We start from the raw sequence: 26,962 nt of genomic DNA, 5'->3' as shown, positions 1-26,962 counted from the left end.
AATTCTCTGTAGAACAGTTCCTAATCCATAGTGAAGAGAAGCAGAATTGCTGTATGTTGCTTGGCTAATCTATTAGGTAGCATTTATTGCAAAGGAAATAAACATGCTTAGAGCTATACTGAAGAATGGCTACTTACGGGTAGCCTAAAACTATTCTTGTTGTTCATTTATTCAGCATTTCACTGCTTGCTTAAAAACTGTAGATGCCCAGCAGTTACTTTCCAGCTTGGAAAGTATCCAAGCGTCACTGACATAGCAGCCAAGGTGTGCTGGTGCCTTTATCTGCCTGAAAACAGTGGTCGAGAGCTATAAATTGCCCTGTGTTTACTCCCCTCACTCACTGGTCTGAGCTATATATGCAATAACTGTATCTCCATAGAAAATGTTACTTGCCTGGAATGGAAGAGCACAGCAGCCAGAGCCGCCATGGAGCTGATAGGTCCTTTCCACCTCTGCATCTCATAAAGGGAAGAGGGGTCGCCTCCTTTCCCTTGTAACACCTTACCACTGCTGCTGATTCTGAACTGGAGAAGGACAGATGCTCTTTCTGCTACTGCCAGCATCTCCAGTACTCTGAAAAAGGAGACCTTCTCAGTCATCAGAGCACTGGAAAACCAGAATTTCTCCTCTTCTCCAGAAAAGACTATCCAAAGGGAGATAACAGTAGAAATGTGGGTTTGATCCTGGTCCTACCTCTCAGGTTTCAGGCTTCCTGACCCATGGCAGCTTCCTTAGAGAGCTGACTAGGAACCCAGAAAGCATGCAAGCTGCTGACAGAGAAAGCCAAGGAAGCCTGTAGGGGAAGAACACAGCTTCAGATCCTGGCTTCTGTCAGAAACAACACTGCTCAGAAACCTGTCAATTACAATTTGTTATTTTCCCTGGTGAAGATATGTTCTGTTAGAGATTTTTGGCCAGCTGTGCTCTGTGTTGCCACCACTCCTCCAGATGAGAATGGCAAAAAGGCCAGAAAGATTTGTGGGGAGGAGGCATAGGGTCCTGGGAGACCTGGCATTACAGCAGGTCTGCAGTGCTGGCTGCCACAGCCCAGCCATGAATAGAAGTCTGAAATGTCAGATATTCCCTGCAGAATTAAGTATGGCTGTTTGCTCTTCTATGGCTGCCAAAATAGTGCAGGTGTCTTAGGCAAGAGTTTTACACTACACTGTAATCCTCTTATAGAAAATTCTACTTCTTGTTAAAGCCCTGGAAGATGTCAGTATGCTCTGTGTCGAAGAGGAAAGCAAATTTTCCTGCTATTTTTTTATCTATATAGAAGCATATGCTTCTTTTATTAAACACTCAGTCATTTAATAACTTGCACTTGTTATCCGAGCTGACCAAGATGCATTTATAGCTCACATGAACAATAGCATCTATCTGAATTGCACAGAACTACTAAAATTGCTACCATCGAAGCTGAGCTTTTGAAATGAATCTGGATGTTGCTGCTGATAAGCAGCATTGTTAAAGTATTACTGTAACTTCGCTTTCTCAGCTTAAGCAACAAATCTATTTTGGTGGTGTTTCTTTACATTGCCTCTTTCCATGTACCGTACTTTTCCACGTATTAGAAAGTAAAACACAATGGAAATGCGAAGCTTGTGCTTAGTGTGTATTTTTCATCTTCTTGTGGTACTTAAAAGTACATAACACACACACACAAAAAAATGAACTAGAACCAAAGCAGCAATTTGATTTTTTAAACTGAAGTGTCTGTAATCACGCTATTTTGCAGCTTAGCCTGAGCTAACATTTATGCTTTGCAGTTAAACACTAATTATGGTCTTAGTGCCATTACAGATGAAGACTGCCATTGCCTCACAGAGATTAAAGTATAAAAATAAGAGATAAAGATAAGAAAAAAATGAACCAAGGAATCCATGTTTGTTTAGAGATAATGATCCAGCTTCTTTGCTGCTCCACACTGCTGTTTAGCACAACTCTTTGGGAGTAGGGAGCCAAGATAAGCAGAGAACATATCACAGCTTCATGACTTTCTGCTCATCCTCCTGTTTCAGTTCAAAATAGATTGCAGGACAATGTGCCGAAGGTTGAAACTAAAGTCACCGTTTTTAAGACCAGAGAGTTAATGATGATCACGTGGACTGGCCTTACGTAAATCACAAACCACCTCTCTCGCTCCAGTAATTTCTATCGCAAGGATTGTGTTGCAATCAGAGGTCAGCAAACGCTTGGCACATGAGAGCAAGAGCTGGAGTTACCCTCAGCCTGGAGCAGCAGGACTGCTGCTGTTCTGCTCGAAGGTCTGCTGCCCTTCGAAGGCGCCTCTCTCTGCAGAAGTCAGAGGAACCCCATACCTGTACACCCTGGGTACACACATAAACTCATGAGAAAGGAATCCAGGTCATGGTCACCTTAGATGCAAAGACGAGCTCTCTAAGCATTTACAATTTTACACTTCTCCCACCTTCCTTTCTTCCTTGCTCCTTTGTTTTAGCCCCAGTTTTTATTTTAGTTTATTACACTCCTGTGCCACCATTCTGCTGTTTCTCTTTCACTTTGCCTGTTCTCCGTGAGTCTCAAAGGACACAATGCTCAGAGCTGAGTCTTTCTCACCACGAATCAGCTCGCACAGAGCCACCTGATGACACCTGAGTTCAGCTCTGCACTCGAAATGAGCAAAAACCGCAGAGAGCTCTGCTGCTCCCTTCACTGCTCTGCGGGGCATCAGTCACGCTCCTCCTGGTGCAGACGTTCCGATTAGTGGTGTATGGGACCCACAAGGCGCACCTCCGTCGGATGGGCCAGGCTTCCCGCGGCCGATACCGAGAGCCTTGGGCTGCGACGCTCGCGCGCCTCCTGGTGGAGCCTTTGGAGAGCGGCCGGAGCGCGCTGAGGGAGGCGCGTGGAGCGCGGTTCTGTGCGGAGCCGCCCGGCGGCCATGTCGGGGCCAGGGGTCAGAGTGCCTGCACGGGCAGTCGTGTGTGGGGAGAGCCTCGGAAGGATCCGTGGGAACACTGATTCCGCATAATATCTTGCAGTTACAGTCACGCTCATACCGCTTGGATGAAATCTATCTACATTTAGAAGGAAGAAACAAACGAACAAATGGAAACATAGGGACACAAAAGGCCCGCGTTACGGCTCTGGACAGCCGACCTCAGCCCCCGCTTCCAGGAGGGGGGGGGGGGGGAGCGGCGCGGAGCAGTTCTCCACGCGGTGGCAGCACGCGAACGCCGCATGAGCACAGGAGGCAGCACGGCCGGCTCGCCTCGCAATGGAACGCCTCCCAGCTGAGGCACTTTTCAGTCCTTTAGGAGTCTTTAGCTCAGAACCAGATGGGAATAGCTTCTTAAACGCCAGTACTAACTGCAAACCGCAACTGGAGTAATGCAGTCTTTACTTTTACTTTAGTTCATAGGTCTGTTCCCAGGAAAAAGCAAAATGGAGCTGAAATAATCAGAAACCAGAATATTCTCTACGTGTGCATTCATTTGTGTAAGTGCATGGATGTGCAGGTGTTGAATCAAACAGAAATCCTGCCCTCTTGCTGCATACAGCAAAAGTTCTGACTGATTAGGAATCCCCTGCTTCCCAATAACTCTCTGTCTTCTTCACTTTTCCTCATACTTTTTGCTGCCTTTGTCATTGTCCAAACAGGATCCTAGGACGAAAAGGGAACTCTTCTGTGTTCAGACAGCAGCGACTGGCGGAGGTGACATCCTCAAAATGTTCTCATTCTGTCCTACCCAAGTAACTGTGTAGCTCAGAGCCAAACGCCCCAAATCTCCTGATCTAGAGTGAAGTTGTGCTCATCTCGTAGGACACAACAGATGATGTGGGCTACCAAAGAAAAATTATTCCATGCACAGACAGATCCAGACTTAAAGTAGAATCATTTGAACAGGAAAGAAATTGAACTGTGAAAAATAACCATTTGCAAAGGTATATACTTATACTTAAGAGTGAGGTCCTGCACTTGGGTAGGGGCAATCTCAAGCACAGATACAGGCTGGGAAGAGAATTGCTTGAGGGCATCCCTGAGGAGAAGGATTTGTGGGTGTCAGCTGATGAAAGACTCAACATGAGCCAGCAATGCATGCTTGCAGCCCAGAAGGCCAACTGTATCCTGGATTGCATCAAGAGAAGTGTGACCAGCAGGTCGAGGGAGGTGATTCTGCCCTTCTATTCTGCTCTCATGAGACCCCACTTGCAGGACTGTGTTGAGTTCTAGAGCCCCCAGCACAAGAAGGACATGGAAATGTTGGAGTGGCCCTGGAGGAGGGCCATGAGGATGATCAGAGGGCTGGAGCTCCTCCCCTACAGGGACAGGATGAGGGTGATGGGGCTGTTCAGCCTGAAGAAGGGAAGGCTCCGGTGGAACCTAGTAGTGACTTTCATTACCTGAAAGGGGCCTCCAGGAGAGCTGGGGAGGGACATTTTACAAAGGCATGCAAAACCAGGATGAGGGGAATTGGTTTTAAACTGGAAGAAGGTAGATATAGATATTAGAAAGAAATACTTCACTGTGAGGGTGGTGAGACGTTGGAAGAGGTTGCCCAGTGAAGCTGTGGATGCCCCCTCCCTGGAGGTGTTCTCAAGTACAGGCTGCAATGCAGCTGTGAGCAACCTGGTCTAGAGGGAGGTGTCCCTACCTGTAGCAGGGGGGTTGGAACTACATGATCTTAAAGGTCCCTGCCAACCCAAACCATTCTATGATCCTGTGATATTATAAATATACATAAATTTGTATAGCTGTAGCTTTAACATTTTGGGTACTGCAGAAAGGGAAGCGCAGATGCTAAATAGTGAAATGATTTACTGAAGAACACATGCAAGTTTGTGACAGAGTCAGGCACAGGCAGTGAGCTCTTTGTTATCTGTCTTTTGTCAACAATGCTAAAGACTGAGAAAGAATGGTGAATGTGGAAAAGTTTCATGTTTACTCAAACAATTATTGGTAAAATAATGATTATTTCAGACTTGATTTAATTGTCTTGCCTGAGTTTTAGGACTTCCTCTTTATACTACAAGCCTGTGTTAATTCTGACATGCATGCCTGTCATGCTAATGGACACATTGCTATAGAGGCCTAAATGGAAAGTTAAAATCAGAAGAGAAACTTTTTATAAGCTCAGAAATGGTAGTACAAACCAGAGTAGGAGTGAGGGAAGAACACGCCGCATCCTCTGAATCAAGTGTGTGTTTTACATGAAATTGCAGACGCCCAAGGGCCACGTATTAGTTGGCATACTGGAGGTACATGACTGTTCAGGAAGGGGCATTGCCAGTTGCAGGTAGAAAACTCTAAAATATTTTAAAATTGTCTAAATAATATTGGAAAGCAGGAGAGAAAAGGACACATCACTTCAAATAGATGAAAACAAATTGGGTGACACAGCATACATGTGCACTTACACACACACACGTATTTATAAAGTTCTGATGGCCATTCTAGAATATCACACATCCAAGTGTAAAATATATGCATACACATATACTTTTCTCGTGTTTTCATGTCTATTCATGTATTCTTTCTCTTTCAGTGTACTCTGGCACTCCCAGGACAACTTCTCTTTGTGAAGGAATTGGACAGCCCTGTGGAATTATGACCTTGCCTATTTATTCCTATTGTTGTCAACACAACATACACAAACTCCTTTGGGCTGCCAACTCTCATCTCTCACAGCACAGAAATTGAATCAGGTATCTTGGACTTAAAAAAATAACATAGCTTCTACAAACATACCTTGATAATATCCTTGAGCTTCCTGATGGGATGAAGACAGACACAAAGAAGCAGGAGCAGTGTGTTTATGGTTGTTGGGTTATATTTGTACACACATAGGCTTAAAGATGGTGCAATTACAGTAGCTCACCTCCTTGGGAACTACGCCAAGCACTGTATGTTTATTTGAAGAAAACAGATAATACCAGTATGCTGTTACTGATCATTATTATACTGATTCATTATTTTTTATTAATAGCATTGGACAGCTGCTGATGGCAAGAGCAACAGAAAATGTTGTGAAGTCTGACAATGAATGCTTCCCTTCCCTTTGAGGTACGGTAAAATTTTGGTTATTTTTTATAGCAAATGGTTTGGAAAGAGTTAAATACAACTTGACAGAACTGCAGGATTTCTGGCAGGCTGTTGGCAAGACTGGTCAAAGGTATTTAAGCTTTCACAATATTTGGTGATTTATTAACAAGGTTTGATTATATGCTTACAACTGCTGAAATAATGAGTATGAAATGTTACTAACACATTACAAGTTTCTGTGTTTGTTACAAAATTACTTTCTGTTGAGGAGAGAGCATTTAAAAAAAACACAAAAAATACCACAAAAATGTTATGAAAAAAACACAAATGGCTTTCATACAGAAGTTAGAACACTGGTAAATTAATACACATCTTAGTTGGAAATGGCATGCATTGGTTACTTATAACGTAATGGTTCCTTCACCCTTTGAATGCAATTGCTCAATAGTAAACTAATTTTCTAATATCACACAGAAAATGCTGTCCAAGCTCAGAGTATCCCAAAAGACCAGGCCACTGCATAGCCTGCTTTTACACAAACAGTGCTCTGTTTATGAAGGTGTGCCTGGGTGCTGAGCTCATCTGGGGACAGTGGGAGGAAGGCAGGATGGTAACAGGCCCTCTTTACCTCAGAGCTGCTAACATGGCTGGAACTGCAGGATCGTGACTTCTTTCTTCTGTCAAAACTGAAGCAAATATACAGGTTCAGGAGCTACTGTGTGAATTAAGTATTGTAGCACTGTTGGACAGGACAGAGTACAGACAAGCTGGAGACATAAGCTCTGACTTCTTAGGAAGGCTAAAAACACACTGGGCTAGCCATTTTGTAAGAGGTATGAGCTGGACTTGGATATTTACTAGCACTTCAGGTGCAAATTTTGACTGATGAGAAAAAATCCACATGCAGAAGAACACTGCTTCTCTACAGTTTCTTGCCATCCGCTTAGGCCAATTGTAAGATTTAGTCTGATTTAACATACTGCATCTAGGTAAATTAGTGTTTAGGTCCTAGCTTGGAAAGCTGCTGGGTTCTGACAGGTTTCTACATGCATGCAATGACTTCTAATTTCTGATTGGTATGCCTGGTAAGGTGGCCTCAGGTGCAAAGCAATTTAGGAATCTGGGACATGACCTGTGACTTGATTTTGACAGTCATGATGCATCCAGAGAAACTAATGGCAGCTGCAGACAGCAGTTCTTACTGGTTATTATTTTTGAAAAGAAATGGACTACTCTAAAACCATGGGCCACAGGCTTTAGAAAGCCACATTAGAAAATCGTTGGAAACATATTGTTTTCTGCATCTATAATCTGCTTCAGCTGTGTTTGTCCTCCAATTAATTCTCTTTAAATAACCTTTCCTGTTTTACTTGGCTTAGAGAAAGATTTTTGGCAAATGATGTTGAAAAGAGAAAATACAAATAAAGGTTATCCAACAAAATGTTGTGACCACTCCTGAACATTTGAAATATGATCAGCATGAAGATTCATGTAATCTGGTCTCATTTTTAAATACTGATGGATTACACAACTCCAAACAATTATTTCCATCATAACAAAAATTACTCTTTGAAAATTATTTTAGTAAAGTTTTCATAAAACTGAGATGTTTACAAAACTTGAATTATGAACATATGAACAGGTTACACTTGTTTGTAACTTGGAAAATTGCGGAATATAGAAATAGGTTTAATGTTTCCATTTCAGTTAAAAGATTTCTGACTTTCTCAGGCTGTAGTTTGGCCTCGTGGAAGGCTTGTTTTTTCCTCAGGTTCTTAACAGAGCATTAGATAGGCATGGTTGTTTTAAGGGAAATCTCTGTAAAGAGAAATAGATACAAGACTATCAGACTAAAATACCTGCATGGATCGGCTTTTTATTGCTGTTTTTTTATATGATATCTTGTTCACTCTTATAAAGGTATGTCATGGTTTTGTGATTTTTGGTTTTAGCATGTTTTGGGTTTTGTTTGGTTTTTTTTGTTTGTTTGCTTTTTAAAAAACTACATTATATTCCTTTTTTTCTGAGTGATAGGACTGAGGAAAACTCCAGCTGTTGACCAGCAGTTACTTTCCTTATGTGCAGTCTTAACAGTTTCTTTAAAGGTTTCCAGGGCCCTCCCAGTGAACAGCAGTTTTGTGTTTCCACCCTTGTGGCAGGATGTTGTGCAAGGGCCTCCAGAAGCACTCAGGAAGATGGATGGGCACAGCAGGTTGTCTGTGGCAGTCCTTCTTCCAAAACCAGGAGCAGGAGGCAGAACCAGAAATACTGCCACGAGGGAGAAATAAGGGTGCTATGTGATAAATAAAAGATGGGACACAGGAGCAGTGCATCCTGCTCCCCAGCAAACTACACGGTCAGCTTTGGGCTCCCAGACAGCCAAGTTACCGATTACACTTTTGTGCCAGGGCTGCTCCTCTTCCCGCAGCCGGTCAGGGTTTCTCTGCACTTTGCAGCACTAGGTGGAGAGGAAATAAACTGCCTCTCTAATTCCTAGAAGTAACAAAGGTTAAGTCGGTAGCAATCGGCAGCCGGCAGAGCGGACAGAGACACGCTCACAGGTACATTCGCTCTCCAGCAGCCCCGCCTGAGCACCCAAGCAGGTGCAGCGGGCTTCCCCGGCAGCACCCCTTGGTGCTCTCAGGCAGCAACGGCCCGGCCGGGTTCGCAGGGATAGGCCTCGACCGGCACAGAGAGCCTCCCGCCTCCCTACACGCCATGCCGTGCCGGTGCTGCCGCAAGCCGCAGGGCGGGCCCGGCGCCCTCCTCCGAGGGGAAGCGGCCGTCACCCCGGAGGCCCGGCCGGCCGCTGCTGCGGAGGCCCGTCCCCCTCGATCCGGGTATCGCCGCCCCCTGGGCCGCGGCGGGAGAGCTGCGGGGAGTGATCCCGCAGCCGGGGCGGCCCGCCGGTACGTAGAGGGGCGACGGGCCCGGGGCTGGCTCTGCCGGCTTCCCCCTGTCTGGACGGGCTGCGGGGCGGGAGGCCGCGGGGAGGGGGGGAGCGCGGGGCTTCGGTGCGGGGCAGCGGGCGGGGCGGGGCGGGCTGCGCTGCGGCCTGACGGCTGTCTGTCACCGGGCAGGGGGAGAAACCCGGTTGCCACGAGTTTCTCGCCTTTAAAAACAATAAAATACTCAACGCAAACTGCGGGGAGCCGTGTAAGCGAAGGCGCGATGCTGTGCTGATACAAAAGTGCGCGTCCTTGTCCCCAACAACAGCCCACAGCTGTCTTGTTTTTGCTGTCACTGCACATCGCCTGTTACTGCAGAAGCTGCTGGAGTTGTGCTGTGGCTTCATGTCTGTAGCATGCACTGATTATTCTAGCCTTAACATTTTGTGATTTAAAAGCAAAGTGGGTGGTTTGGGTAGAGTGGGAAAACGTCTTTAACTCTGCCTGTTATTGTTGTCTCCCAATCTTAGGAGAGCGCAGAAATGTCTCACTTTGAAAATAAAGGATTGATACTGGGCATAATGGCAGGGACTGCTGGAATAAGCCTGGTCCTGGTTTGGTACCACAAGACCCGAAAACCCAGTGCAGCCGTGCACATGCCTGCATTCACAGATGTAGGGAACAAGCTTCATTCTGTGGGTTTGGAACATGAAGCCCATAATGAACAAGGAGCAGTCATGGTTTTACATGGAAGACAACTACAGATACTTGAAAAACTGAACGGCTTGCTAATAAGTGTGGACGAACTGAAGAGAGAGGTGAAATTTCTGAAAGAAGCTATTCCAAAGCTGGAAGATCTGGTTCGAGATGAGCTCCAAGGGAGAGGGGATGCACAGAGAGCTAGCCCATCACACAGAGCAGCAAGGAGGAGGAAAGTGGAGGCAGCATCTGGTGCAACAGAAACTACCAGCTCTGAGGAGGCGGAAAGTGAAGGAGGGTGAGTTGGTCACATTTTGTTTCTGCTGTAGTTCATATGCAGTGCAAATGGCATCATTATGTAAGTGAAGCTTTGTGTTCTAAACAGTAGTCCTTTTAAAGTTTTATGTATATTTTATATTTCTCTTTTCAGAAAAAGATCAGATTAGTTGTTTTCAAATCAGAAAACTCTGTGTGACCCTCTGTAAGTCTGCTCTGTGGTTAGTGGTTAGTCCAACATGAAGTCCAATACAGACTGCTACACGTGTGATTGGCAACAGTCCGCTGCAGTATTGCTACACAGCTGTGCAATGAGAAGCAAAGTTCAGGATAATGGTGTGATTTGTAATCACTTCCAGCAATGAGATAGTCTTGTTTAAGTCTCTGACAGAGCAGGTTCAGACTTTAGGAGTCTTTTTAGTTATTTCTTCCTATGAGCCTTAAAGATGAGTTGCTACAGTGTTCTGCCAAAAGGTGTTGCATGCTTTGGAAGTTATGTCTGAATGCAAGGCGTGTACACATGGCAGGCTTGTTTATATATATTTGCTACTGTATATGTTTCCTGGTTGCTTAATATTAATCATGAGTGATTCAGGGTACTGACTAAGGTTCAGAGTTCCTGGTTTTGATCACAACTCGTTTTCCAACTGCTGTTAATGAAGTCTTCTTTAGGCTTCAGTTGGGGAACATGCTGAAGGATGAGATGTACCTGGAGTTCCTCAGGAGAGAAACTGTAGTTCTATATTTCATCTGTTGCCTAATACACCCTACAGTAGTAATGTGAGAATAGTGATGACCTTACTTCCCTGTAATTACATCTTTGTTTTGCTATTATAGATTAGAAATTTACATGCAGTTTATTCAGTGTGTGTTTATAGCAGCTGTTTTCTGGTTAACATCTCCTCACTGTTTTACATACATATAAGCAGAATGATGCCCTTAAATTGTCCATCTTGAATAACTTTTTTCTCTAATGATGTATAAATTAACAATAATAGTCTGAAGACAACAATGTGCTGCACGTAGTAATTAATGAAATTTTGTTTCTGAAGAGTTCCCTCCATCTGTATTTTCAGTTCCCATGGGCAGAATCTTTTCTTTTGTTGCATCCCAGCCCTCTTGCTTTTATTTTGATAGCATATTCTGAGGGCTATCAGTTCTTTACAAATCAGTTGTTACCCTTTTTTTACTTTGAACATTCATTATTGGCGGTGGTTGTCAAAGGCATTTCCTCTTCTTGTTGTGTACAAACATTTCAAGTTCTGTAGTTTCTCACACTGTTTTATAGTTTGGTTGGTTTGCAGAGGCCTTTATACTGAGCATAAAATACTTGGAGATGTAGATAAGTCTAAAGCACCAGTTAACAAATAATCAGGTTCACACACACAGTATAGTTGTCATTCCACACCTGACACTGAGATCATTACATCTTGTCAGGAGTGATGCATTCCTATTTGGGAACTAACCAAGGAAACTTGTCCGTTCAGGCTCTGTGTGACGAAGAAATTGATGGGATGATCCAACACAAGTGATTATAATGTGCAAAGAGTACTGAGTGTGTCCTTAAGAGAGGCCTTCTCTGATGAGTATTTGCGTACAGTTGGAAGGAAGGATGATAATTCAAGGTTGTAGATAGCATTAGTCATTTGGGTATGTAATTTCTCAATGATGTTTTGTAATGTCTTTTGAAAAGCAGAAGATCATTTTTTTCCAACGCCTTCTACTCAGTGTCATTGTTTCATGTATCTTCTTTATACTTAAGAAAATTTTATTTTCACTTCAGTAAGTTTCTTTTTCTTCTTCTTTTAAATGGAAATAGGTTAATAATCCTGGTTTGCATACAGCTGAGATGTATATAGGTTTTTCTGAGGTCATAAGTAACTTCAGTGTCAGTGATGCACATTATATGAGAGTTTTCTATAAGTGACAATAAGACACAGAAATTTTTTGAGTTAATATGCTTCATTATTTCATGTGCTTGTAAGTGTATAAATGCCATGAGCACTGCTTTGTGCTGTCCTGTGATAAGTCTGTGCATTGCAATGCATTCAGCTACTGGCTTGTGCACTAGAGAAATAGTGTTGTTCTTAGTTACAGATTAAACTTCCTTTTTTCTCTTCTGGTTTTCTATCTAGGATAAAGTACATGCAGTGTGTTTCACAGCCCCAGCAATATTTTTATATCATAAAAGGTAGGGTTTTGCTTGTGTTAATGGCACATGAATAGGTTGTGCCAAATGACTACACCAGATTCAGATTTGCAAACTTCTCACAGGAAAGCTTTTAATGTTACTTCCCCTCCTCCCCCCCCAAAACATTTGATGCTGGCATTCCCTGCTGTGACCTTCACTGCTTTGATCTATTCTGGTCTGTTCCCAGTGTCGCTGTTCATGTTCAACACCTTGGAGAGAGAAGTTTTGCATTATTGCCTTTCAAAAATTGTGTATTTCTTTCAGTGGAAAAATAGCACTTTTTATTTAAAAAATTGTAATTTTTTTTCACATAATAAAAGCTACCCTGATTGGAAGATATGCTGAATTAGTGAGACCTTCACTGAATGTTCCAGAGATCACTGCATCTAGTCTGTTCTACCTTCTGCTTTTAACTGTTTCAGTTTCTATTCTTCACCTCAGTCTTTACCATTTGAGAAAGTGTAAAAAGGGCACATTCATTTAAAAATAAATACATTGTGTCTAGGTGATCACCTTCCAACTTAGGTTGGAAGGTTTCCCCTAATTCTATCTCACTTGCCATTTTAATGAGATTTCATCCCTGGTGCAGCAGTGATGAACCATTGAAACTAGTGTCACGTTTGGCACCAGTCTTCAACAAGCCTGTCACCCAAGCTTTTCAGATCATAATTGATGTCAGTCACCAGAAAGTTTTACATCATAAATCCTTTTCCCTCCTATGTTTTATGTATGATTTTTTTTCAAAAAACACTTCCTTGGCCTGCTTCTAAGAATTACTTCCTGTATCTCTTCATTTGTTATCCCTTTCCATTTCTTCTCAGTGCAGTTTTCAGCTGACCTGACTCAGGTTTGGCAAATGTTTCCTCAAACCCAACCAGTTGATCCAATCTGTTGAACCAGCAGAGCAAGTTTACCACAGCAGTGTTTTATACCGGATAGCTCAATAATGATTTTCTATTTCTATTTTTGTGGGGGTTTTTTTGTTTGTTTTTGTTTTTTGTTCTTTTGTGTTTTTTTTTAATGCAATACTGTGTGTCTAGATTTTGTAACAGCTAACCACAGTGTGATGAGTCTACAGCATGGTTTCTGTTTGCTTTTTGGACTTTGAACAGTCTTCTGTGGTCTGAGTCCTGTTGGCTGACCATTGCTCCTCACATTCTTATCACTCACTGTTGTTCTCTTTTAAATAAGATCCATTGGTAATAAAGATTAAAACAGTTGGCAGTGAGTGTAGACTTTTTTTTTTAAGTTCTTCCAGTTTCTCAGGTATTGGTTAATGTATTTTTCACATGTAAATATTCACTTTTCATAGAATCATCTATATTTGAAAAGATCTTCAAGGCTGTGCAGCCATGGAATGATTAGGGTTGAAAGAAACACTAAAGGTCATCTGGTTCCAGCTTCCCTTTCTGTGGGCAGGAACACCAGCCCCATCCAGCCTGGCCTAGAACACTTCCACAGATCAGGCATCCACAGCTTCTTTGTGCAGCCTGTTCTAGCGCCTCACCACCCTCATCATGAATGATTTCTTCTTAATGTCTGATCTAAACCTACCCTCTTTCAGTTTAAAGCCATTACTGCTTGACCTGTCACTACACTCGCTGAGAAAGAGTCTCCCTCCAACTTTCCTGTAGGCCTTCTTTAGGTAGTGGAAGACTACCAGGAAGCTGGTAGTGGAAGGAATTGGGATCTCCACAGAGCCTTCTCCAGAAGAAACAAGCCCAGCTCTGTCAGCCTGTATTCGTAGTAGATGTGCTCCAGCCCTCTGATCATCTTCATGGTCTTCCTCCACTCCAGCAGCTCTGTGTCTTTATCGTGCTGAGCACCCCATGCCTGGGCCCACTTTAAGAGGCACAATCACCTCCCTTGTCCTGCTGGTCCCTTCTTATTTGATGCATCCCAAGATACACTTGGCTTTCTGAGCTGCAAGTCCACACTTTTGGCTCATGTCAAACTTCTTATCAACCAACACTCTAAAGTCCTTCTCCTCGAGGCTGCTCTTAATCCAATCACATCAAACCATGTTCTGTTTATCATCTGATAAAACACTAGGTGAAATAGCAGATGTTAGAGTAGTTACATAAAAGAGTTGGAAAACAAACTATAATAACTGTTCTTGCTTTGTTTCTAAGGTTTACTTTCATCATCCCTTAAACTCTAGGAGACTTTGGACTGTGTTGAAATAAATCTTTGCTTTGCTTCTGTACACATATGCACTTATTATGGTGTATATGTGTATATAGTGTATATAGTGTATAGTCTTCATAACATGCAGCTTGCTCTTCTGATATGAGCAGATGTGTAAACCTGCTAGCTGGTTTTTGAAATCGGTTATCAAGCTCTTTTTATAACAGTTTTGTATCAATAGTATCTATTATACTCTTATTTTGGCTGGAAATAGAACTCTCAAAATAAAACTGCCTTCAGTTCAAACAGCTTACTCACTCACACTGATAGGAAAAATCCTAGCTATTTATTTTTTAGAGGTCTATATAGCCTTCTTAACCTGTTATGGTTTTGTGCTTAAAATGTTTCAACCATGACAAGGATTGAACAGAGAGCTAGTAGGAAAATTAATGCAATCAGAAACAAAACAGAAAAAACTTGTGCCTTGTTTGCCAAAATGCTGAAATGATATTTAATACTTAACTAAATTATCTTGCTCTTGTTTTATCCCTGTGGCTCCTGTGCAATGTAGGAGTTTGCCTGGGTTGCCTGACTGGTGAGATGGGAACTCATAACAGAGAAAGTGGTTACTTTTTAAATATAACCCTATTCAGCTCCTCCTGTGTGAAACTGGAGGAACCTAATGTATGCTCAGCACTTTGCACAGTAAGGCCAACTGCTCATCTCTGTGTGGTATTTATGGCTTTTGTAAATATTTCCTTGTCCTTGACTGCCTTGTGCTGAGTACTTCTGCACGGAGTATAATTAATTACCATAAGATCTTTCCCAGTTTCAGATATTCTAACCTTCAGAATGTACAGAAGATCGCTGTTATCAATTTGTTTACGTGTATTATTGCTTATACTTAGATCTTGAAAGTGTTTAAGAGGACATTGTGTTTTAAGTGATTGTTACAGCACTTCTGCTGTGGTTATTAAGCTCATTCCCATTTCAAAATAGAGAGAAATTGAGGTAAAGAGTTGAAGAGATTCAGGTCTGCAAAGTGTTCAGAGTTGCAGAGAATGTCTTAGTAAACATTAGTGATTTAAAGTGTTCTGCATTTGAAGCACAAGGACACATGTTTCTAATATGTCTCTAAATTTTTTGAATGTAGGATTGGGCAGGACAATTTGAAATTATGGCTGTGCTGTTCTTTTGGAGATAAAAGTTCTGTAATAATTATAAGCTTGATTTCATGAATAAAAACATTTCAGTCTGGACAAATGGAATAAATTGCACTGAATTTTTTGCATTTTAATTTCACAATGAATTGCCAGTATTTTTAGAAAATATAGTTATTATTTTCTGTGATTTTTAGTTACCTTACAGCTCATACTGATACTGAAGGAGACTCTGAGGAAGAGAAGGGCTGTAAGAAGTCACCTGATACCACTGTGCAGCCAGAAGATGAATTATTTAATCTTCTACAGGAGGTGGACAATTTGCACAAGGGTTCAGAGGATGACAAAAGGAAGAGCTTCAAACTACTACTTGAGGAAGAAGCCAAGGTAATAATGTTACATTGCTATTAACTCATGTTTAGCACTACCTCTGGGAACTTCCTTAATGCAAGTGTTAAAATGCACACAGGAATTTCATACTTACTTTGAAAATATATTGAAAAATAAAATATTCCAAGGTGGCACCAATATTCATGTTGGGTGGAATGAAAGTTTTGTTGTATTATATCCCATCTAGACTCAAAAATTTAGAGATTTTGTTTGGTTTTGTATTTTTGTGTACAATAAAGAAAGATACTGTGGGCTTTTTTCCTGGGTAAATGAAACTTTTTTTGCTGGTTTTAGAATGGCCTGTGTGAGAAAGTCCTATGGAATAAGGTATTAACCAGACCAAGTGTTCTGAAGAAATCAAACTATGAGCCTGTACTCTGCTTATACCTTTATGGTAATCTTCACGTGTGCTTTTCCTTTGATGGCTTTACTGCGTGCTTGTTTAACTCTTAATAAAATTCCAAAATGTTTGACAGGTAGCACTCCATTCAGTGTATCAATTTCATAATTAGTTCTGATTACATTTTCTTTATGTGTTGGAATACCCAAGCAAATTGATGAAATGCTACTTGCAAGTTAATCTGATGCTCATTTCAAATGTAAGGAAAGCATACATCACATCATTCAGGAATCTGTTGGATTTTATGGGGTTACATTTATCTTTTTAATTTAAAAAAAAAAAGAACTTTAAAACTGGTTTTTGAAATAAAGCCTCTTTAGCTTGTCTGAAGTATTTCCAAAGTACTTTTCTCCTTTGGCAGTGAGAAACTGATCTCTGGTTCTCATGTAAATTAAAAGTAGTATAAAAGGATGTAAAATAACCAAATATTTATGCCGTATTTGTCTTACCCACTCTAAGTGTTGTTAAAGGAAACTGTGTAAATTCCAATCTGATCTGATTCTAAGCTGTTTTCTACTTTCAGTATGAAAACTGTGTGGACTTTCTTTGGAGATTTGCACGTGCTTACGGAGATATGTTTGAGATGGCTACTGATGCTGAGGAAAAGAAAAAATATGTGTCTGACGGTAAGTAGATGAAAAATGCTTATGTCCAACTTCTTCTGAATGTAGTAAAACATGCTTTGAACCTTGGTAATGTTTTCCTATCTAAACAATGTCCAATCTAATAAGTGAGAGCATTTGTACTGTAATAAAAATATTTTGCACAAAACCCATCATGTTGTACAACTTCAGTCCATTCTTTCTTCTCTGGAGATATAAAAAAAAATGGTGTATAAAAAGTCTTGGTCACAATCTAAGTCTGTTGGCTATTGGTGATGCCTTAAAAATCTTCATTTTGATGAGAATCAGATGGAAGCAGAATATAAAATAATAACTTTTAAAATGAAAGAATATAAAAAATATTTCAGCACAGTTTCTTAATTACACCTTTGGGAGAGAGAGAAGAAAAGCAAGCTCAAGGCTTGTTTTTCTGAGGCAGTAACACTTCTGCAAATCAGCAGCTTCCTTTATGATGGTACAGGGGATAAAATTGTATCTTGTTGATGTTTTTTCAAGGTTCCCATGTATGACAATTTAAGATGTTGCTTCCAGGTGTCCCTTCCCATGTATCCTGTTTGATAGCTCAGCCATAGCAATTTTCCAGTGTTCTTCACAGCTTTTTTTTCTTCACTGCTTTTAAAAGCACTTCTCTTTCTTTTGCAGTCTTGCTTTATATTGGCAAGAAGGACAGTATTTGTTTCCTTTCTTGTGTTGGACCTTCTGCTCTTGACTACAATAAAGCCTACTTCTTTTCTACCTGTATCACCCTCCTTCAGTCTTTCCAAACACTTTGTTCTTATGGCAATCTCTTTGCCTGTATCTGGGAATGCCTCTCTATCCTCTATTTCTCTATTGCCTCTCCCTTTTTGCTGCAACAAAGCAAGGTTTTGTAAGTGCATTTCAAATTCATGTAATTCGGTCTTTTGTGACTCTTCTAGTATTTTGCAGGTTGTTTATTATTTTTTTTTCTGCCAAAAGGAAGGACAACACTGAAAAAGCAACTTTGGCTGCAATTTGTCATCCTTAAAGGCAGTGTCATGCCCCTGGGCTGTTATTACTCATTCTGTAGCCAACGTAGGCATATCCCAAGGTCCCTGACCTTATCTTTTTGTTCCTGCACTTTCATCATAAAGACTTGTGCTTTCTTAACTGTTTAATTGTTGCTGTCCTTGGTTTAGTAGCAGTTTGGCTTCTTTATGTGGAAGTTGCTGTGAGGATTATAACACAAACTACTTTACAACAGGGATCTCTGTTGTTGGATTTTTACTTTTACCAGTGACTAGTTGTAGCCTCTCCTGATGGAAGATAACGGCATAGCAAAAGTCAGGGAGTGAGAAGGAATGACACAAGGATTAGGTCTTGGATAATCAGCCTCCTCTGGCTCATTCTCACGAAGGGGTGGGTGGTGGCAGCCCTTTTCATCTCTGTTTTTGGAAGTGATGCAGAAGGATTGAGACTGCAGGGGAGCTGGCAGTAGTTTTGTGTTTTTTCATTCCACTGGGTTAGAGGACTGTGTATGCTGCTCTTTGTTTTTATGAAGTTAACTCGTAATACAGAAATGTCAGTGTGGCTTAATTGGTTGCAGCTGAAACAGTGCAAAGAGCAAGCATCTCATCTGGGTGCGTGGGTTTGATCAGGCCACTTTCTGTCATCTTTATTCAGTTAAAAGCAGAACATAATGGAAGACTTTGTACTGGAAAGGAACTTCAACTAGCTAATCCCTGTACCCGAGGAAGGAAGCAGCTCTGCTGTTTATTCTGACAGGTGTGCTTATCTAACCTACTTTCAAAGGTCTTAGAAATAACACTGCCTCCTTCAACAGTCCAATCTAGTCCATCTCTGATTCAGTTGCATCTGACTTGATAAAATGGATTAACAAAAAAATAGTAAAGTTGCAATCATTTAATTGGGGTCTGAGTGCACGTATATAAGTGCAAACTGTGTAAAGCCATGATTGTCTACCTATATTTGCAAGAGAATTTTGAATTTCCTTACAGCCAGAGTATTTCTGATTGCTTAGTTCTTGGTACTTGCCAAAGATGTAGAAGAGTATAATAAATCTTTTAATATATTGTATTGCTGTTACAGGAAAGGCTAAAGCTGAAAAGGCTGTCCAGTTGGATGCCATGAGTGCTGAGAGTCACCAGTGGTAAGTTTGGAAAATTAATTTTTGCATAATTAAATGTATTTATCAAATCCAATGCAAGAGACAGCTGCCTGTGGCTATAAAGAAGTATCCACATTATGGTGGAGCTGGATATAAATTTCATAAAATATTCTTTAATGTTTTTCGTAGTTTTTATGGAAGTCATTTAGTATTAGTTGTAGTTACATAATTGCATTGAAGTATTCCGCGCAGCACTTATGATAGCATGTGAGACAACTCACTAACCATGCTTTAATAACTGCTGTGAAATGTAGGTGGGAGTATTTGCTTCAGTCAGTATATTAGTGCTCAGAAAAGCTATAGTTTTCAATTTACTTCCTCTCTCAACTCTTCTCAAAAAATGTCATTTGGCCTCAGGCTTTGTCTTTACATTTATGAAAAGTAAGCATTCTCCAACATTTTGATAAGCTAAACTCCAATAATTAGACAGTAAGAGTACTATAAAAATTTCAAATGACTTGTCAGATTTTTCTTTCTTGTATAATCTTTCTCTAACCTTGGCACTTGGATAAATTTCATAGACCTTTCCTGTAATTAAAAAATCTTTGCAAATGTGAACGATTCTTATCTGATCATCATTATCAGTTAAAAGATGATTCTACTGAGTTCTGGTAATAGGTCCTCACATTGCTATTTTGTTAATCACTGTCACTGAACTCCTGTTTTCTTTTCCAGTATTCTTAGCTTTTCCTTTCCATTTTAGCTTCTATGTTTGTAATTAATTTTATCCTCACGTACTTAACTTGGGAATTCACATAACATTCAAGTATCTAAACCTAATCCTGTTGTTTCAGGCTGTCTAAAAAGAAGAAGCCACTTGTGGAGCATGGTTTATCTGAGTTCATTTTACCCACCTGAGTTAGAGTGACAATAATTTCTCCTCAGGTTAACTACTTAGTTAGATACAGATGGTTTCATTTAAGTAGGTGACTCTTAGGCTTGGTATCTCACTATTTCTTAGCTTCAGAGATGGCTGTGTTATGGTTTTGTGTTGCATTGCTGTGAGCATTGCTGCATTTCTTCTTTTTTCTTCCCTTGGGTTTATAGCAACTAGTGACCAAAATACCCACTATGTAACAGTGGGGTGCTGGAAGTGGTGCGCTGTGGGAATTTCAGGCTGGCTCTCACCTTCATGGAGATCTGCGTTTTCTCTCTCTGGTCCCTCGTAACAAATAATGACAGCATCTGTAATGTGCAGTTTAGGATAAAGCTTTTGCTTTTGGCTGTTCTCAGCTGCTTGTTACTGCCTATCTGCTGGAGTTTGATACTGCAGCAGCAGAACTAATGGAGGAAGATCATTTGAGCATCACTGTTTAGTGCAAGGTGGTATGAAGCCACTGTAGCTTGAATACCTGCTGACAATAATTTGCAGCCATTTCTGCTATTAGGCTGACCACAGCCATGGCCACTTGCTCAGAGTAACAATGCTGTATTCCCTTCAGCTAGAGCTATGCATATAAACAACCACAAAATCTCACAAATGTATGGTTGCCCATTTCTTGCCACCATCCTGAGAGATTGGCAGGATGTATAAACTCAACTTCAACTGGCAGAAACTATACTGACAAAAGCTTGTATGTTGTTGAGGGAGATATAGGTGGTCTGTTGAGTTCAGATGTGAGATCCTGTACTGGCAGGCACATCAAGCAAGGGAAGAATTGTGAGTGTAAAGAGACATGTTCCAGAGGTTAGTTGAGAAAACCTATTTGAGAGTCTTTACTTGAGTATTTTCTGTTTTGTAAACTACTGCTTTTTGTTAGAGGCAAGGGATTTTGGCATGGTTTATAGTTATCATGCTTTTTGTACACGGATTGCAAATGGATATGAAGATTTTATTACTTGTTGAAGTGGTGCCTTTCTAGTGATATATGCAGACATTGCAAATTTAAATAGCTTAGTGTAATGTTTTTCCCCCCTGCATTATCAGCTTATTTCTTCTTTTCTAAGTCTTTCTGGTTTGAAACATGTACATGTATATATATATGTATATTATTTTTTTTAAGTGTAGTGTCCATATTGGATATATGGCTCTAGCTGAAGCTCTGAATGGAGTGAACTTTCCTGCTGATATGTTCCAGAAAGACACTTGTATTTTTTTGTCTAGCCTGCTAACGCTCAGACTGTGGTCTCTGTATATTCTCTTCTTCTGTGCCACTACTTAACCAGCAATGAATTTGTTTCATAACTGTGTTGTTTCCTCAGTAGAGTGCTTTCAGTAAGTTTCATAGATTTCATGTTGATTTCAGCCCATTTCTCTGGTTTATTGAGCCGCTGGGGGTACAGATGCTTGCATCGTCCTCTCTCAGAATACAAATTTATTTTCAAAGTTTTGGTTTTTTGTTTTTTTTTTTGTTTTTTTCATTAATGAAATTATTAGAAGGTAATGGATCCAGGACAAAATTCTGTGGAATACCTTTAATGACCGTGCAACTACTTACTGATGATTCTGCAACTATTTAAACAATATTTTCATGGCTAGATTATGATGAATGTTATGTAGGACAAAGTCAAAGGTTATCCTGAGGTCAAGCCATACCCCATTTGTTACATTGCTCTAATAACACTTTATCTTGTCAGGAAAAAACTAAAATGGTTTTGTGTGATAGTCTTAATTCATAACAAACTTGTGTTAACATTTTTCTGTAAGTCAAAAGCATACCAAGCAGTTATCTCAGATGTGTTTGCTGGCTTGTCTGTAGCCTCTGTCCTGTTCTTCTCTTTCCGAATAAGAACTGATTTTCCTTTTTCTTTTCTGCTGGGATTTTCTCCATTATTCAAGAGAACTTAAGATTGTCAGCCATCTCAGATCTGCTTTGGTTGGGTCTGGCTGATGCAGATTTATATAAACAGTATTTTACACGTTAATCACCATGAACAGGAAAGGAGGGCTCAGGAAATCTTTCCAGAATGAACTGGGCTCTCAAAACTGTATGCAAACAGAATTTTGTGTGAACAGAAAACAGTGCAATACAATTAAGATGATAGAATCATAGAATTGGGTTGGAAGGAACCCCAGAGATCATCAAGTTCCAACCCCTCTAACACAGGCAAGGCCACCAACCTCCAGATCTGGTACTAGACCAGGCTGCCCAGGGCCCCATCCAACCTGGCCTTGAACATCTCCAGGGATGGGGCATCCACAGCCTCTCTAGACAGCCTGTTCCAACTGTTCCAACACCTCACCACTCTCTCAATGAAGAACTTCCCCCTAACATCTGATCGAAACCTTCCCTCCTTGAGCTTAAAACCATTCCCCCTTGTCCTGTGACTATCTACTTGAGTAAAAAGTTGATTCCCTTCCTTTTTATAATCCCCTTTTAAATACTGCAAGGCTGCATGAAGAAATAACGTGGAAGTGACATCAAACCTGGGCACCTGAGCCTAGGCAGGAATCCTGTGAATTGAACAGGGGCTCTATTGACTATTTTTTTTCTCACTGCTAATTGTTCTGTATTTTCTTTCTCATGTTTCTTTCCCTTCAGCTATTTTATTTTGTATGTATCTTTCAAGTTGAAATTCAGTTTGTATTTAGAATTTCTCATGTATGTATGTAATTGTGTGCTATTCTTTTACACCCATCCAATATCCCCACTTCAGCTGTGAGCTCTTTTAACTTTTAGGGCCAGTTCCTTTTTGATTTTTAATTCAGTAGAGAATATCTTGCTGGAACTGAATTAGTCCTTAAAATTACTTCCTTTCTTTCCTCTGCATCAGAAAGGATCATTTGCTGCTGTGCTCTTGAATGTAGTTTCATAATAACTTCCATAGAAATTCATATAGCCTGGCACTCTTTTTATGGTGTAGCAAGAAGTAGGACAATAGACCTCTCAGGAAGTTTGTTTTGGAAACTTAGTCCTGTTGTTTGAAAGCTCCATTTACAGCATAAAGGTGTTTTGGTCACACCCTGACTGACATAACTGTTCAGAAAAGCCCTAGTGTAGGCAAAGCTATGCTGGTGAAAGCATCCCGTTTCCACAGCAGGTTTTTCTTGCGCTGTGGAACTGTCTGGAAAACAAAATATCTCTTTTGTCTGCACCAGGAGAATTTAGTGTAATGGTTTGTCAGTTAAACCCTTGCTCATGTATGCTTAGAGTTCTGATATCCTTCCTTACTTTTCAGACATGCTTTGGATAAAAATAGGTAATGTTGTCTAACTTCTTAGTAGGTCATCTGCACTGTTTCATGAAACTGTATCATAAGATATATCAGAAGTTAGAATATCTGGCTTGCTGATCAGAACACTTACAAATTACTAATACTATGTTTAAGCAAAATTTTATGGAATGTTAGCAGAACAAAAAGAACAATGTATCTTGAAACAATCAGTTTTAGTAATGAACTTTTCCAGATGCAAATAATTTTCATATCTGAATCCAGATATTTGAAAACGTGATCACTCTTAATATTGCGCTGCCAGTGAGATCAAATCGTCGCTGCTTAAGAAATAAAACAAAAAAATTTGAATGGTAACACTGGAAAAGAAAAACTAGCTGTGAGGTGTTACTCTTTGTTTGACTACCCCAGAGAGAGACTAAATACTGTTCATGGTTTGTTGCTTTGCTCAGCTTGTACTGATTACTCAAGTTGTGAAGGAATGTGAATGAAGAAGTCAGCATATGCCTGTTGCAGGTCACTGAGTTTTTCCTAAGCCACTAACCTGTGAGGAGGAGCATGATGTATACCCTGGGATAAGGGCCTTGAGGTTGTGGTGCTTAGATGAAATGCTGCAGCCAGTGCAATTGAGGTGAGCTTGAACTGTATTTACTAGAAGCTTCTTGCCCAGTCACAGGGAAAATAACACTGGCAACCAAGCAATGCTTATTACCTTTCTGTCAAGGATGGTTGTATTACTACCCCAGAATGCTATTGCTTCACTTTATTTCCAGACTTGTGAAGACCCTGCTAATTTTTTCAAGATCATACTTGCAGCTACAGGGTTTAGTAATGTCAGCTACAAAAGCAAAAGTTAAATTTCTGGAACACACTTTAGTTGTGGGTTCTGCAGCCTCAGAAATGCAAAGCATGGCATAGCTGTGTTCTGTTGATGAACTTCTGTGAATATCCCTTAGCAGCAACATTTTTCCTTGCTTGAATATGTTGTATGTGTTGTGGTAATTTATGAACCCAGAATTCTTAAGTGTTCTTATGTTCATGTATTGTTTTTGTTTTGTTTTCTTTTCTTTTACCAAAGCATGGATTTGTTTCCCATGTATTTTCTAGTGTCACTTTATCCCAGCATATGCAGCATTTGATATTTTCCTGGAGCTCAGCTTCAGTGCTCTGGTAAATTTTTAATATGAAAACTATTTTTCTGCCAATTTTTGCAAGGCTTAGATGCATTCCAAGTTAAAAACAAACAAGCAGGGGGAAAAAAAAAAAAAAACGAAAAAATAACAACCAACAGTGCAACCAAAAAAATCCACAAAAAAACCAAAAACCCAACACCCAACAACTGAGAAGCTAAACACTTCGCTTGGCACCTTGGCACATTTTACTTTGGATGTTGGTGGTCTTTCACATTCATAACTCTACTTCTGTATCTATACCTTTCCCACTAGGGTAGAGACAGCAAACTGAATTATTATTTTTTTTCCTTAAAAGCTTAGAAGATACATTTTTACAATGATGTGTCAGCGTAGGAAAGTGATGTCAAACTATGATCTCTGGAAGAGTAATGGAGCAGGAATCGCAAGCAGTAATATAAGTTGCAAAAAAAACCTATGCAATTCAATGGAAAGTGATACTGTGTTGAAGTCAGATTCAAAAGTGAGCCTTTGGGTATGGCTTGATTGCAGATGGTCAGAGTATGTCAGTGAGTGAAGCAAGTATGGCAGGAAGACTATGGCCAAGGAGTAAGATAGGATTTTGAATGCTCTAATGTGGCATTTGATTCAAGATCTTAAATCTTTGCTATATATATTGGTTTTGTTTGGAATAGCTGTGGTTGCCAGAGCTAAACTGCTAGCATCAGTTCTCTGTGTTATCTTTATTAAAATTCTGCTTGCTTGCAAACGTGTTTGATAAAACTTGCTGGATCTGCCTCCTGCTGGCTCTTTTGCAGCAGGCATGCACTATGCAGTTTTATGTTGTCTGAATAGGTGTAGAGATTTTGGAATGACAGAAAGGAAAATGCGAATTCATCCTGATCTGTGCCCACTGCCCTCTGTTCCATGCCCACCACTCTCTGGTGAAGAACCCCCTCCTGACGCAGCTCCATGCCGTTCCCTCAGCCCTGTCGCTGTCACACAGAGCAGAGCTCAGCGCTGCCCCTCCGCTCCCTGTGAGGAGCTGCAGCCACCATCAGGCCTCCCCTCAGCTCCTCTGCTCTGGGCTGAACCAACCCCGCTGCTCCTCACGCACAGTGCCCTCCAGACTCTTCACCATCTTTGCAGCTCTCTTTTGGATACTCTTTAATATGTTTATGTCCTTTTTATGTCGTGGCACCCAACCCACACCTAGTTCTGGAGGTGAGGTTGTGCAGTGCACAGCAGTGGGACAGCCCCTCTCCTCGCTCAGTGGCGGTGCTGGGCTGCTGCACCCCAGGGTACAGTTGGCGCATTGAACTGGCAGGGCACACTGCTGCCTTAGATTCTGCTTCCATCAGTCAGAACCCCCAGATCCCTTTCTACAGAGCTGCTCTCCAACCTCTCATCCCCCTGTCTGTGCATAGATTCCTGGCTGCCGCATCCTTGCTATTCTTAAAAGTTCACGTGATTGCCAGTGATTGTGAGCAAACAGCTCTGGCTTGCAGAAGACATATTTTACTCATTTCATAAGATATTTGCTCATTATTATTATTATCATTATGTGATTTTTAAAAAATTAGTATTATTTTTCCCCATAAGTTTTTCAAAAGCAGCGAAGGTGCCCAGAGCTGGCGGTACCCGCGGGCCGGGCGTTAGCCGCAGTTCCGCGCGTCTCCACCAGATGGGGCCAGCGCTGAAGGCTCCGCGGCCATCGGCTGCAGCGGGGGGGGGTCTGAAAGGCAAAGCTCTGCAATGCTCGGGTAAGGAACGCACCGATGCGAATGTGGTCAGTTCCTAGTTTTCACTGATTGGTGTCTTAATTCTATCGTTGATGCTTGGATCAGTGCGATAAAAATTTTGCCTTTCCTAGGCTTGTTTTCTTAATCTCTGAAAATTATTTGAGGTGTCAAAAGATTTTTTTCCTGGCAAAAAGTAACCACCAACTCCCCCCCTTTCCCCAAATGAATCTCTGAAATGCAATTGAGTTTCAACTCTAAACATTTAATAATTGATTTATACTGATTTATTGTCTGTCCCAGTTTAGAAATATGAGATAGAAAAAGGAGGGAAAAAAAGGCTATGAATATACGTGAAACACATTTTCACGCTTTTTAAGTGGGTAGGTCAGCTTATTTTTCATTCGTTATGAATGTTGCTCGGATTTCCCTCCCCGGAGATTTGAGCTGTAAGTAGAAGTTTTTCTTTGAACTGGTTTAAACTAAGGCCCTCTTTCTTGTCACGCACAGACAGGGAAATACTGCAAGGTGCTGGATTAGCTGTTCGCTTTTCATTGTTTTCTTTTGTAGCAGCAATCCGTTTAGCTATGGTATGCTGAGTTTATCTGATTAGCACTTAATGAGTAAAGGGAATAGGGGAAATGTTGCCTGAGTTACTTAAGCCTAATAAATGTTTCGGTGCCTTCCCCCTCTTTCTAAATACCTGAACTTTCCTGACCCAACCTTGCTTGTTCCCACCCTCCTCACTCTTTCCCATAGGAAACACTCCCTGTGCAGCTCCTGCTGTCAGAGGCCGCGGTGCCATGAGTGGGGCTCTGCTCAGTGCTCCCCAGTGGCAGCTCATGTCCTCCCAGAGGGATTTGACAGCTGCCTGGAGCTCACAAATAACTCCTGTGCTGTGTTAACTGCTGTGCTGTCCCTGGGAACGTCAGCCGACCAAAGGAGCAATAACTTGCAGCATGAATATTGCTAAATTAAACACCACTAGGTATGGCTCTGAGCAATAAAATGATTTATTTAGTTATGCTGGCAGTGATGTTTTAATGAGGACTCATTGAAGCTTGAATAATTAC

General features: G+C 41.0%; 1 protein-coding gene and 1 long non-coding RNA gene across 4 annotated transcripts in view; one reads left to right on the top strand and one right to left on the bottom strand.

The window, feature by feature from the left end:
- Positions 1-7,963: 7,963 nt before the first annotated feature.
- On the bottom strand, positions 7,964-8,515 carry LOC128075851 (uncharacterized). Its single transcript, XR_008204131.1, has 2 exons — positions 8,396-8,515; positions 7,964-8,275 (listed from the first exon to the last, which is right to left on the bottom strand). It is a non-coding gene; the product is annotated as an uncharacterized LOC128075851 (long non-coding RNA).
- RMDN2 (regulator of microtubule dynamics 2) overlaps positions 8,470-26,962 on the top strand; it is a 41,634-nt gene continuing 23,141 nt past the window's right edge. For 2 of the 3 annotated variants that reach the window (XM_052672935.1, XM_052672953.1), the window contains exons 1-5: positions 8,823-8,916; positions 9,426-9,892; positions 15,546-15,735; positions 16,662-16,764; positions 18,829-18,889. In XM_052672935.1, the coding sequence (XP_052528895.1) occupies positions 9,438-9,892; positions 15,546-15,735; positions 16,662-16,764; positions 18,829-18,889 (809 nt within the window). In that variant the 5' untranslated portion in view covers positions 8,823-8,916; positions 9,426-9,437. Of the gene's footprint in view, positions 8,569-8,822; positions 8,917-9,425; positions 9,893-15,545; positions 15,736-16,661; positions 16,765-18,828; positions 18,890-26,962 lie in introns of those variants that run through there. The other variant, XM_052672945.1, reaches the window with a different exon arrangement.

Source organism: Tympanuchus pallidicinctus, unplaced genomic scaffold (genome assembly GCF_026119805.1).
Source record: "Tympanuchus pallidicinctus isolate F22 unplaced genomic scaffold, pur_lepc_1.0 scaffold1, whole genome shotgun sequence".
NCBI lineage: Eukaryota > Metazoa > Chordata > Aves > Galliformes > Phasianidae > Tympanuchus > Tympanuchus pallidicinctus.
This window is presented reverse-complemented; position numbering and strand designations above follow the sequence as displayed.